Consider the following 13,823-nt stretch of genomic DNA (forward strand, 5'->3'; position numbering starts at 1 on the left):
TCTCTCTCTCTCCCTCTCTCTCTCTCTCTCTCTCTCTCTCATTTGTTCGTAATAAATGATAGGTGTAATAAGTTAACAGTGAAATTTAAGAGTTTACCGTGAACGAAAGAATGAATAGTTGCAATTTCTCGAACCAAGTGAAATGACCTTTCCGCAGAAAAATATTCATTTCATCCGTTATGATAATAAAACACCTGCTAATACGAAGTAATGTCCTAAGGGAAATAACTGGTAGGTTGCTTAACTGAATTTTCCCACCGACGCGAACGAATCACTGATCAGGGAAACACCGACACTGAATAATATAGATTAGGAAAGGAAATTTGTAACATCGGTTAATATTCGTTAAACGAATAGTTGTACTATAACGAGTAACACGCGAGGAACCTTGCTCGAACAACAGCGCCAATCAGAAGCGAACCGCGAATCTCACTCTTTCGCCAGAAATATTTCAGTCGGTATTAAAGAACTCCTTTGTCGCTGCTAGTTCTCATTACTCTCGAACGACACCCACGCTGCTATCTATCTAACAATTTACATTGCCTGTTTCATGATTACTACTTTGATACAACTGGCTTGTTTCTCTTATAATCGTAATTGAAAACATAACAAGTATCACGAATCATCGATATTCTGAACATCCGTCCACCATCCACATTGTAAACGAATATTAAACATTACTAAACTGAAAAGTTTATTCGTGTTCATTCTAAAGTAGATTAACACGAAACAAAGATATAAGATTATTTTTAATTATTGTTTTTAAGAGCTTTCAAACCTTTATTCTAAATCATCGTATTATAAATAAATCATTTTTATGTTTCCCGCTTTAGAGGTAAGAGACCCCAACTCTAGAACCCGTGGCGCCATCTCTGTCGAAAGTGCTGAAACTAGTTCCCCGTTTAGTTCGATACACCACTTTTCACAGAGATGGCGCAACAGGCCTAAATTTAACAATTTTTCATATATTGCCGTCCAATTTCAATCTAGCCTGTTATCATTGCAAAATTATCAAATATTTCCTTATTCTGTTACAGGCAACAAAAGTGGAAAGAGACATTGATATCTCCCGTATGTTTGAAAGAAGGGAAGAACGACGGGAAACGAAGAAAGAAACTCCAAGAGAATTCCAAAGAAGGAAGCAAACCGTCTATTGTATTAATTATCATTTCATATTACCATGAAGCATAGAAAAAGTACATGTAAAATGATGTTTAATTGTAATTCATTGTATATCACATTAATTTAATCGAATAAATAAATTATTTAAGCGAACCATAGCAACTTATTTAAGCGTCCCCTCCATTCTCCTAACCGTTTTAATGTATAAGACTAATTTCTTGGAAAATGACGTCACTTCCGACAATCGCTTGAATTCCAGGAATTCACGATTACTACGTCACTTCCAAGAAGTGGCACTATTCGAATACCTCCTATGACGTCGTGTTCTCCTGATACATTGCCGATTTTTCGACCAAAATCCTGAAAATTCGACTTTGTATCAGGAGAATATGAGTGGTGAGGAGGTATCCGTGCCACTTCCAGGAATCGCCGAAATTCCAGGAATTCTCGATGACGTCACTTCCAAGAAGCGGCACTATTCGGATACCTCCTGTGACGTCATGTTCTCCTGATACATTGCCGATTTTTCGACCAACAATTTCCAAGAATCGACTTTGTATCAGGAGAACATGAGTGGTGAGGAGGTATCCGTGCCACTTCCAGGAAAATGACGTCACTTCCAGGAATCGCCGAAATTCCAGGAATTCTCGATGACGTCACTTCCAAGAAGCGGCACTATTCGGATACCTCCTGTGACGTCATGTTCTCCTGATACATTGCCGATTTTTCGACCAAAATTTCCTAAAATCGACTTTGTATCAGGAGAACATAAGCGGTGAGGAGGTATCCGTGCCACTTCCAGGAAAATGACGTCACTTCCAGGAATCGCCGAAATTGCAGGAATTCTCGATGACGTCACTTCCAAGAAGCGGCACTATTCGGATACCTCCTGTGACGTCATGTTCTCCTGATACATTGCCGATTTCTCGACCAACAATTTCCAAGAATCGACTTTGTATCAGGAGAACATGAGTGGTGAGGAGGTATCCGTGCCACTTCCAGGAAAATGACGTCACTTCCAGGAATTCTCGATAACGTCACTTCCAAGAAGCGGCACTATTCGGATACCTCCTATGACGTCATGTTCTCCTGATACAAAGTCGAATTTTCAAGATTTTCGATCGAAAAATTGGGAATGTATCAGGAGAACATCAGAGGCAAGGAAGTATTTTACTATTTCGTAGAAGATGACGTGATTTCCAGGAATTGGTGCGACGGCAGTTGCTTCAGTTAGTCATTTTAGGATAGCTGGATAGGTCATTAAATAATTAAACGCATAATTAACAATAATGAATATTTATTGGAACCTTCGTACAACTTACAGGCTAATCGATACGAACTATTCTTATAATTAATTTACAATACATATCTCGTAATTAGTGTTCATTCAGTAATTTTGTATGTTTCAATAGTTTTATTGTAATTTATTGTATATCTTGTCCTTCATCATCCATCTCACTCTTTCTTGTAGCATCTTTCTCTCCGTTATATAAAGCTTAAGTTTTATGATACACAAATGGTTATAATATAATATTTCTTCTATCTATCGATGGAATTAAATAGCATGTAAGGTATACTTACATAAAAAATATAATATTTCGCCTAAAAGTAGTGAATACCAATACAAAATTAATATATATTATACATCTATTGCCTTCCCCGCTTCGTTTCTCTCTCTCTCTCTCTCTCGCAGCCAAATTACAGAATTTTCGAGTACTGCTGATTAAACAAAGAAATTCATTAATTTTCATTGAACAGATAGAGTCACAAGATACATAAGAAATCTATAGGAAAACTATATAATCCGTGGCGCCATCTCTGTGGAAAGTGGTGAAACTAGTTCCCCGTTTAGTTCGGCGGTTCTCGCAGAGGTGGCGCCAGTAGTGCTCGAGTAGTTCACTTCGCTGTCGATAACGCCGCGCGAGCAGTTTGAGCACTTTTCACGGAGATGGCGCCACGGGTCTTTAGAGTTGGGGTCAGAATGTGAAAAAGTTGCGTTGTCGCGTACATATATAGATATAGCTACAAGCGTACCGATTATACTTGTTCAGTTTGCTCTCATATAATATAATACGTGTACTTGATCTTATCTCAATTTTATACCTTTAAACGCGAAATGAAACGAATTTTCTCCTCGTCTACATAAAATATATTGCCGAGTGTACGATTTTGTTGTTTTTTAGAAAATTTCCTTATCACAGGTATTTTCAGCAGGCGGGTAGAACGGAAAATGTAATCTGCAATGTATACGTTGTTGTATGTATAGAAGATAACGGGAATTAAACTTTATCATATACAGTTTACTTTCAAATATTAAAAAATCTGTACAGTCTCAACAAATGTTTTTCATGTGAAAGTAAGGAACCGGAAGGTGCTCACTTCGGTTTGCCTGCCGTTTGATCCCTATCTAACAAACGGTGAATGTACTTTATTCTTTCCGAAATTTCAACTAGCCTCGGCTCGCAGCGAACAAACGATAATAATTCTCATGTTTAACGCTACTACAGTTGTATGCCATACGAATACCGAATTACGACGACGACGACGACGACGACGACACGAATGCGGAAAAACAAAAGGTTCATCGTAATGATCAGTGGTATATATAAGAATGTAATAAAATATTTGTAAAACTTAAGGATAATTCGGTTACACACGGTAAAAGTATTTGATAAAGTAAAAAGAAAGAAAAAAAAAAAGCAGTATTTCATAAGAATAACTGAACTTGCGTATATGTATCTGATCTTACGTTATAAAAGGAGAGAGTGTTAGAATCGCGTTTTAACGAAGTATATAGTTTTGTCGATATATAATACACATACATACATACATTCGACGTATACACCTCGTAGTTTAGAAATTCTAAATTAATTCGTCAATTATGCTCTCGCTAGAAACATTGAAAAATAATTCCTGTTCGTCATTTTTTATAATTTCTTCCTTCGAAAAATGACGCGCGATGCCTATATCGTCGAAGCGAAAAATCAATTTCGTTTCGCATCCAATTACAAAATATACGTGCTGTACGAAGTCATATTCATTCATCGAAATCGCTGTATGTACAAGCTAAATGTACATAAAAATTTGTAAATGTGTACTGCGATAAAAGTTAATCGTTTACATTGTGTACCAAAGGCTTTGTCGGCCCCTTACACATAATTCCCTTCGTGACCGTTCCTTATTAATACGATCGGACATTTTATTCGATTCGATAACGATTTTCTTCTACCGTTCGTGTCATCGCACAATAATAATTCGTCCAAAATTTCCAATACGTTCATTGTATATACCTTTTCTCTTGACAGAAAGAAATTTCCCGCGCTCGCTGGTTTCGCTCCCTTTACGTATAACAATAAAGTAGTAAAGTAACTTCAATAAAGATTACTGCTACTATGGCATCAGCCACCCGGTCCCTCCATCTCCCAATTTATGTCTAGAAGGGAAAGAAAATATTTCGACCACGAGGGAATGTCTGTTTTCTCTCTCTCTCTCTCTCATTCAGTTAAGGATGTAAACGATCGATACGATTGTCGATACAAGTCCAATCGGACGACATTCGTTACTATCTATATGGAAACGCGAATAAAAAATGTAAAAAACATAAATTAATGGGAGTGGAGTGGTGGGGTACTACTACGAGCGAAACTACGAGCAGTGGACATAGGAGAATAAGATGCACCTGGCTGTGCTTCTCGTGTGATGAAATTGGCTAAGGAAAGAGGCGAGAGAATAAGCGATTTCTAAATAATTTACACGACCTGAAGCCCCAAACACGTTATATCTTTAGTATAATAAATCGGACAGAATCGACACGCTACCGCTGTGTGAAAACCGGTGGTCGATTGTTACTAAAATATATAGTCATATGCAAGAAACGTTCGATTAATCTTAACGATGTAACAGTATTAAAATATCTGCGATCTTTTAGTACAACTTTTTGCCCTTCGATTGGTAATAATAAAAAGCAGATTTGAATGAAATGCCAAGAAAAAGACATCGAATAACTTTCGACTATCGAGAAGGGTTGGCATCGGTTAGCAAAAGTTCCAGAGTCGTGTACCTCCCACATTTCAAATGAGAGAGTCGGTTTAAATGCTGATTGAGCATGTTGGCGGCGATCGGCTGACAAGGTGCGACGCAAGGTGGGCTTTCACCAATTATTTCGATGATGTTTCCTATGAAAGATGACCACTCCGAAGACATAGGATCGTCCGTGGTATATAATTTTTCTGCTTGCTCAAACATCGACGCAATTACAGAGACGCCAAACTAAACAGAGAAGCGTTCAAATGTATAAAGGCATTAATTTTTTTCCATTTTTTCCATTTTTTTCCATTTTTTCCATGTTTTATATTGCATACAAAACAGGTAAAACTTTTCAACGAACCTTGTTTGCAAGAGCAAAAGCTAAACTGTTGTTCTTGATTGGCTGACCAACAGACTCGGACAGAGATCGAGCTAGTCGAAGTATCGTACCGAATTCTTGTACGCTACTGAACCAACGTTGAAATTCCGTATGTAAGCTTATCAACAGATGAGAATCTCTACGACCTATTATAGCTAATCCTCGGAGTATCACGTTCCACAATTCTTCCAATTGATTACGATGCTCCGTTACGTTCAAGTATGGCAAGAACCTCAACAACAGCATCTACGGTAGAGAATTACGGGCGAACGTACGAGTACTACGAGCGACTTTCTCCTTGCGTTTTACTTTCTCTCCACCTTCAACGTTCCTCAGTTACTTGCTTACCTTCCCCTTTCGAATACTCAGCATGCTCGCCAATTTATCGTCCTGGATCAATTGAACAAGAGCCGACAGCATCATCGTTATTAAATCTGGATTAGTTTTCTTCGCGGTGTTCGCTTCGTTCTCCTCTTCTTGACTTTGTTGCCGTTCGCTAAGCAGAGCCAAAGGATTGTGCAGATCTTCAAGTTTTAACAGAATTATGTATAACTGGAAACACCATTTTTCACGTAAACACATCTTAATAGTCCCGTTGACCGCCAAGTGACGATTAAGGTGGAAAGATACCAGAAAAAAGAAAATAAACTAATACCCTTTCAATTTCGAGCAACAACTGCCTTGTTCGTTTCGTATCCTTCTGCTGCATTTGCGTTGTTACTTGGGGATCACTGTTTGGTACAACGTCCATGTCGATCACTTTGCGCGGCGCGATCACGCTGGCCGATTGTAATTTCCCTAAAGAATTTTCAAACTGCGTCGGTGTATACGCCGGCCTCGAGAGCACATGATGCGGCGGTTGTTCCCGATCTCTGAGAATAAATTCAATCGGGACGAGGAATGAAGTGAAGTGAAGTGAAATGAAGCGAAGTGAAGTGAAGTGAAGTGTAGTGAGATGAAAAGAGAAGAGAAGAGAAGAGAAGAGAAAAAAAGAATGGCTAAACTGATACTACCTGGAATCTCTGTGGTAGCTGTTATTGTTGTTGTTATTCTGTTGCTTTTTCTCCTTTTGTTCTTGATTTACACTCTGTTTGTTTCTTCGGTCGCAGAAAACGATGTAATAATAATCGTCGATGTACGGCTCGTTTGTGTTCAGTTGCAACAATTGTATATTAATTAACCACTGTTTCTCTCGACTACTCATCAGACCGGCATATTCATCGTATTCCCCCGTACCGGTTACTCCGTTTATCCCGTGACAGTGATGATGATAGTGATAATGTGGTCGTTGATTGTTTCGATCGTGATTACGATAATGCTGATTATTTTTAAAAAATGGTTGATGATTCCCTTGCTGTTCACCGTGAAGAAAAGTCCTGTTTTGATTTCTTTGATTCCCGGAATGAGAAAAAGGATGTTGCTGTTGCTGGTGTCCAGTCTGGCCACTAGAGAAAGCAGGTACGATGGTATGGTCCGCGCGTAGAAACGGAGCACATAAATTCGAATGTGGCGGTTGCTGAAACGATACGTTCGATTTCAATGAGACGAACGAGGAAAAACAATCGACTGTCGAATAATTTTGATGATACTTACCGGGAAATTATTGCAAAACGAGCCATGGATTGGTGGTTGCCTCTGAGTGGTATGCGGCAACATCAGGTGCGCCGCAACAGGATATCTTAGTACGTTTCCAGTTTGATCTGTACAGAAACATATAACGTGTACACTACGTATAATACACGTATGTACACACTCACGCGCGCGCGCGCGCGCGTACAATGGTAATCGTGGTAGTATTATTACACTACGCGTAGTTGTGTTGCACTGTTGCGTAATAAAACATACTCACTGGGGAATAATCTAGCGTGGTGTAAAAATTGAGGATGCGGAAATCTCATGTTTGGTGGTAAAACAACAGAATGCGTAGATGGTATGCCCAACCCGGGCGGGAAGCGTGGTGGAACGGACAACGATTCGAATAGTAGCGATCCATCGGATTTCTGTTGTTGTTGTTGTTGTTGTTGTTGTTGTTGTTGTTGTTGTTGTTGTTGTTGCTGCTGTTGTTGTCGTTGCGTTTGAATAGGTTTACTTAATCCTGGTGGTGGCCTGCTCGCGATCAAACCTTTCTCTAATTCCTCGACGGTGCAGACATTCGTTAACGTCGATGGTAGAGATAACGGTGGTCGAGGTTTAGGAGGTGGTATATTGGTAGGGCTATCCCATACTCCAGGACGTGGAACGATACCCTCTTTCTCGTCTAATACCAAGTGGGATAAATTGTCTTCGATATCCTTATTAACACCATTCTATAACAATTGTTGACATTGCGTAAGCTCGACCGAACGTGCGATTAAGCGTTATTTTCTGAGCGAATAAAGTGGTACGATCGTTTGCTTACCTTTTTGCCCAAAGTATTATTCTGATGGTGCGGACGGCTGGATTCGGTGATCTCTGCCAGTTTCTCATGATCCTTCTCCCAATCGCCGATCGTAGCCTCGGAACCAAAAGTTTCATCGTTCAACGCGTCGTACTCCTCCTCTTCTCCAAGATCGTCTTCCTCGAACGGACACTCCAAACCATCTTCTAAACTGCTGTTCTATAGAAACGATATAGAAACCAAAGTAAGGAAAGAGGAGATATCGTTAGAACGGCAACTTACTATTACTAAAAATAATTGTTTCGAGGGAGAAGCAGAGATAATCCCGGATAATATATAATAAAATAGGAAATGTGCGCGAGACGTAATTTTGCTGAAACGATACGATACGCAGACGAATCGGCTCCGGAAAACTAGAACGAAACAAAGTGGAGAGAAGAAAAAATTAGGATGAGGGTAGCGATCAGATTAATTAGCACCGAAATCGAAGTGAGTTAATGACCTTTGAAGGGATCGAGAGTTTGACGAGGTTATGCGATGTACATCCATAACGACTCATGGAGTCGTTATAATACTAACTTTACGTGTACTGCGTACTTTCCAAACGATATATACGCGCGATCAAAAGTTGAACACACAATCGTTAAATAACGCTCGCGACTTTTTTATGCAGGAAAAATAGGCGGTCCGGTTTATCGGCCGATTATTCCAAGTTTTTCAACGCTTTCGACTCCGATCCGAAATCGCGACGCGACTCACGATCGACGAAATCGTATAATGCTCTCGTACTTTCGCTACGCTAGTTTCGATTAGATTCGATGAGAGGTGAACGCGAGAAGCGCCGTTAGCTTGCTACCTGTTTACTTACTGCGAGTGACGTGTCAAAACCGAAGAAGAAGTCTGCCATTTGTCGATATTAAATTGTACAAAATGACATGTTCCGACGAAACGTCAAGCGATACGAAAAGCATCAGCTGTCATGGCGGTCATACCTACTGTGTGGAAATTCGTAACCGTATTCTAGATGTCGCGGCTGTGTCGTGCAAAACCTTTTACTTGAACCTAACTCTGCTTACTATACTTATTTACTCGGCTATCTTCATACCGAATGTTTTTCTATATATTCTTTCATTTTTACATTCGTTTCGTTCGTTATTCTTTTTCGCGAGTTACCTAAGTATTATTTTCACTAAAAGTTGAACCTTATCACCCAACCCTTAAAGCTGGAAGGCCCTTATTTTCCTACTTCCGAGACAGACAATAATTATTGGAAGGAAGAAGAAAAAGGACGGAAAAAAGAAAAAAAAAAGAAACGTTTAAGTACGCTGTGTACCGTTACGTATACACGTAAGTATTCGGAGAGAATTAGGTTATTTCTAGGAAGAAATGATAGACCAATAATGAACTGAATGTGCATTTTTATTGCCATTAAATCTCTCTTCGTATCGTGCTAAATAGTATTCTTTGAATTTGTTGTTCGACCTAATTGAATCGTTAAACGATCGATGATCCACGCGTTAAAGAACGTTAATTTCTAATTGTTTAATTGGCAGAATGTGCAAGCTCGATACCGCGAATATACCCCGAGAACTTTGAATCCTGTGGAATAACGTTGTACACGTCGTATCGGGTTCAGGATATAGACGTGGATGCGGTCAAGTATGCGAATACGTGAACACGTTAGGCCTGGCGCACACGAGCGACAGGCGTTAGTTCGCAGAGTACGTGCCAGTAACGTACACAATCTATACATTTTTTACGGAGAAGTTCATTTACGCGCGATTCCAGTTTTTGGCGGTAACTTGCGTTTGTATCGAGCGTGATTCAGGTACTGGACTGTGGTTCAGCAACTGCTCCGGGCAGTCGAATACCACTCGTACCACTTATCATGGGGTCTCCTCCATTGGGTCTCACTGAAGTGGTGTAGACAAAGAGAGAGAGAGAGAGAGAGAGAGAGAGAGAGAGAGAGAGAGAGAGAGAGAGAGGGAGGGAGGGAGAGAGAGAGAGAGAGAGAAAGTAATCGCCGCGCGCGTTCAAACGCTGCTTGTAGCGTGACAATCGTCCAACGTGGCCAGACTGCTGGCTCTCAACGACCCCAGACTCAAGGAACTGTGATTCAGAGTATTCATGCCGTGAGGATCTTCGCAATGCAGGTACAAACGTGAACTAACGGACTTTTGACAATCGGGACACAAACGCTTCTTTTTTTTTCTTTCCAGGATGTCGTACGCGCATCTGTAAATGAAAGCGACGCGTCCAAGTTATAGAGGGCGGAACGAGCGAAGGAGGGGAGAAATGGTAAAAAATGCCGTTTCACCTGGCGTGCAGTATGTGAAAGCAGGGCAGCGCTTCTAACGCGTCGGCTTCGAGACCGAACGGCTCGTTGCAACCACCGCATCGTAACTCCAAGTCTTCTTCCATCGCAGCGGCTAATCTCTCGTGATGACCCTTTTGTTCCTCGTCGCCGAGGGAACCGTAAATTCGCGAGAGCCTCGATCTCACGGTTCGCACCAGAAACTAAAAACAGAGATGAGAAAGAGGAAAAGAAAGGAAAACAACTAGGAAAAATCTCTTACCTTAGCACCGACCGATCCAGCAACTTCGAGTAGCCTGGTGTTGAATTCGAGTGGCCGACAATTGCATATTTTGTGTTGAAGTCGTAAAGCCTCGAGGCATCTCGCAGCACCGTCCATCGCCTCCATTTGACAGAGGCGATCCCCCGTCGCTGCCGCGGATCCCATCGCGCTCTCGTACTGCCGAAATGCTTTCTACGCTCGATTAAAAAGTATATACACGGTCGTTATTAAAAGTATATCCACGCCACACTTATTTTACATATACATTATCGAATACCGTAACCCTTACGTTTATGTCTGACTTTTTTCTATAAATATCGCCCATTATCCGTATACTTCTGGCGTAACTAGCTTGATCTCCGGATACGAGCGACAACCGTGTTGCTTCCTGCGACCCAATTGCTGATCAAAGGAAACTCACAGCCTCCAGCAGTAGAGGTGCAATTACGAAAACAAGATCACTGCCTACCGAACAATAATCGTGGGCGTCGCCGAGTTCTCCTTTCTTTCGCAGTGCCGCGGCCATTTGAAGAAGCGCCGCTCTGTGATGTCGAGAGTTTAAGTCGCCCAGTTGCAAACTTCTCGAGAGATCGTACGCCCTTGCCGCGTATCTCGCGCTCTTATCGGCATCGTGCAGTCTACAGAATAGCTCCGACAAGCCAACGTACACCTACAGACGAGGGTAAGTCGACCAGTATCTACGTCCAATTTCGAGCCGCGCGAAAACTAACACCAAACAGACGCTTACCTGCAATTCCAACGATGGATTTTGAATCGAATGAGCTATTTTGTGCGCTCTCTGAAAGGCTTCGAGAGCTTTGCAAAATCCAGCCAATTCCAAGTGCACTCTGCCCACGGTCAGATGAACCAGTCCAGCGGTCGCGCAATGATCGCATTCGTTGTACAAGCTACCGGTGAACGCAGAGAGAGAGAGAGAGAGAGAGAGAGAGAGAGAGAGTTGCAGTATCAATATGGTATCGAAATGGTGGTTACAATTACTTGGAACGGTATCATTCGTACCTGTGCCTGGCATAATCCAACGCTCTATCCAGCGCGCCCAATCTCTCGTGCGCTCTTGCCAAATTTAAGTAAGCCTCCGCTCGCATGTTCGGCGAATCTAGCTCCTCGGAAATGCACAACTGCTTATGCCCGAAATCGATGCTGTCCCTGCAACACCGATTATACCGTTCAATCTCCGGCCCTTTAAACTCCCACGGTCGTCGGTACCAGATGCTGGATCGCGCTAAAAATTAATTATACCTATACTTTCCCCAATCCATATACGCCTGGTACAAGTAACCGAGAAGAGCGAATTTATCTTCCCGCTGTCTGATGTTCTTCAAAGCACCCCTCCATTTGCGAACCGCAGCCTGTTGTTTGTGAGCGCGATACAGCTTCAAGCCTTGTTCGACCTGAACCAAACGAAAAGTATCCAGTCGATAGTTTCGGTAATTCGAAATACGTTGTTCGCGTTTAGGACACGTAAGTTTTACGGGTTGGACGGTTGGTACGGCGCGCGTGTCGTTATTAGAGACTACGATATTTAAACCGACCGAGAAGGTCGTATCGATTCCGTTGCCCTTGAACTTTCTTCGCCGATAGAGACCAAAGATCCGACGATCCTCGGTAATATAAATAGCGCGGTTCGAGGCGGTAACGCGTAAACAACCACCATTTTCCGATCAACCGGAAACGGTTTCGTTCCCCCTTCTCTTCGAAAACTCACGAACAACACTCTACGATATTTTTTTACCCGTCTGCGAGCCATATGCTGGTCCAATCGTCGCCTACAGCCAATCAGACATTCCCACAAGCCAATGCTCGACCTGCCGACGTTCTGCCCGTAATGACCGTTCCCGTTCCCGTTCCCATTCCCGTTCCCATTCCCGTTCCCATTCCCGTTCTGATGCCTGTAATCCTCCTCGGTGAATTCGCACACGTCCAGCGGATGTCGCGATCCATCCGGACTACCCAACAGAGCTGTCGCGGACAATTGATGACTGGCCGGTACGCTGTAAAAGAACAACATTGAAAAAGTGTTATTCCAGTTGGCATCGTTCCACCTATACACATGTACGTCTACCGCATTGCGACCTTACACCTTCTTCTTATCCATTGTATTCCATTATATTGTTTTTTACGTTAGAAGGCGGACAAGGATACGCTCGAATTTGATCGCGAATTTCGTATATCGGCTCGAGACCGGACGACCTGCGTGTCTGCGCGGCAGCCACCGTGGGCGAGGCACCTGTGACCTCTTTTCCTGACCTATATACCAACTTGCTACCGAGTACACCGCGGCATCCCGGCACCGCGACAATCGCCCCACCCCCGGTTCCGTTCCCTTCCGCGTCACGATTCCGCGATACTTGCGAGTCGATACTTGCCCCAGGTAATCCCTCGAAGAGATCGATTCCCATGACATGATTGCGTTTGTTTTTTCTCCTCCTTGCTCTCTTCTCCGATATCCACTCGGAGTACTGACTCTCCTCGCTACTATTCGTGCCGTTTACCATATCGATCCGACATCGCTCGATCTCAACTTCCCTCGTCGACGGCAACGGCATCGTCGTTGCAACAACGCTCCGAACGACGCATATCCCTTCCGTTCGTTCGACTCGACGTTTCGTCTATCATTTCCGTGATTCCTCGATTCGCGTTCACTCGATTATTCGAACCGACCAACACAGTTCGACCGAGCGGAGACCGAGAGGGAGACAGGGGGAGAGGGAGAGAGAGAGAGAGAGAGAGAGAGAGAGAGAAAGAGAGAGAACGAGGCCTTTGAGTTTGAGGTAGTTTCTTCCAGTGTTACGCCGCAGCGTTGGCCGATTAAACGTGCTTTATACTTTCGACTTACTTTGCTTTACTTTTTTCCATGTCGACGGAGTAAATTACTATTCGCGCGATTTCGAAAATATACCGTTTCTTTTCGCGTATCTTTGTACTGGCTGGTTTTTAATTGAGCACCGTGCATGAATATGTCGAGAGGCGAAATATTCGCACCGTAAACACCGTGAAACGAGGTAGAGAAAATTGAGAGACAGCGAGAGAGGACATGCTGAAAAAATAGCGTGGCAGGACGATGAATGTCCAATCGATTATCAATCGGCAGATATAGTTGCCCGTTCGCGACTCACGATTCTCCAACTTTTTACCTATCCTTTCTCACCTCGCGTTCACTTTGCTCCAAACAGTTTGGCATCTACATATTAATTATTATTATTATTACTATTATTAATATTATTAAATGCATAACATCCTATAATCTATGACATGACAACGAGACATAAAAACATTCGCGCCGTGATGAATTTTCTGTAGATTAAACGCGCGCGCCTACGTA

At 42.4% G+C, this 13,823-nt stretch overlaps 2 protein-coding genes across 2 annotated transcripts; both read right to left on the bottom strand.

Annotated features, from left to right (window-relative positions):
• Window positions 1-4,881: 4,881 nt before the first annotated feature.
• On the bottom strand, window positions 4,882-8,897 carry Patr-1 (Protein associated with topo II related - 1). Its single transcript, XM_076895257.1, has 9 exons — window positions 8,773-8,897; window positions 7,926-8,123; window positions 7,377-7,833; window positions 7,121-7,227; window positions 6,541-7,043; window positions 6,183-6,399; window positions 5,876-6,079; window positions 5,510-5,773; window positions 4,882-5,391 (listed from the first exon to the last, which is right to left on the bottom strand). Exons 1-9 carry the CDS (start codon window positions 8,809-8,811, stop codon window positions 5,134-5,136), a joined length of 2,247 nt encoding a protein of 748 aa, XP_076751372.1. The 5' UTR covers window positions 8,812-8,897; the 3' UTR covers window positions 4,882-5,133.
• Window positions 8,898-9,900: 1,003 nt separating this feature from the next.
• LOC143423736 (43 kDa receptor-associated protein of the synapse) lies at window positions 9,901-13,075 on the bottom strand. The gene is made up of 10 exons (XM_076895262.1): window positions 12,868-13,075; window positions 12,234-12,492; window positions 11,741-11,892; window positions 11,501-11,647; window positions 11,229-11,388; window positions 10,950-11,150; window positions 10,770-10,868; window positions 10,481-10,672; window positions 10,222-10,421; window positions 9,901-10,139 (listed from the first exon to the last, which is right to left on the bottom strand). Exons 1-10 carry the CDS (start codon window positions 12,903-12,905, stop codon window positions 9,938-9,940), a joined length of 1,650 nt encoding a protein of 549 aa, XP_076751377.1. The 5' UTR covers window positions 12,906-13,075; the 3' UTR covers window positions 9,901-9,937.
• Between the last annotated feature and the right edge of the window lie 748 nt (window positions 13,076-13,823).

Source organism: Xylocopa sonorina, chromosome 5 (assembly GCF_050948175.1).
Source record: "Xylocopa sonorina isolate GNS202 chromosome 5, iyXylSono1_principal, whole genome shotgun sequence".
Taxonomy (NCBI): domain Eukaryota; kingdom Metazoa; phylum Arthropoda; class Insecta; order Hymenoptera; family Apidae; genus Xylocopa; species Xylocopa sonorina.

Bases quoted from the DNA above. Each gene is read 5' to 3' on its own strand.
- Patr-1 (XM_076895257.1), bottom strand. From the start codon at position 8,811: ATGGCAGACTTCTTCTTCGGTTTTGACACGTCACTCGCA. The intron at 7,228-7,376 runs GTGAGTATGTTT...GTTTCTGTACAG, and splicing joins CCACGCTAGATTATTCCCCA to ATCAAACTGGAAACGTACTA. The intron at 6,400-6,540 runs GTAGTATCAGTT...ATTTATTCTCAG, and splicing joins AGCTACCACAGAGATTCCAG to AGATCGGGAACAACCGCCGC.
- LOC143423736 (XM_076895262.1), bottom strand. From the start codon at position 12,905: ATGTCATGGGAATCGATCTCTTCGAGGGATTACCTGGG. The intron at 11,893-12,233 runs GTAAAAAAATAT...CGTTTGGTTCAG, and splicing joins AGCATATGGCTCGCAGACGG to GTCGAACAAGGCTTGAAGCT. The intron at 11,389-11,500 runs GTACGAATGATA...GTTCACCGGTAG, and splicing joins TTGGATTATGCCAGGCACAG to CTTGTACAACGAATGCGATC.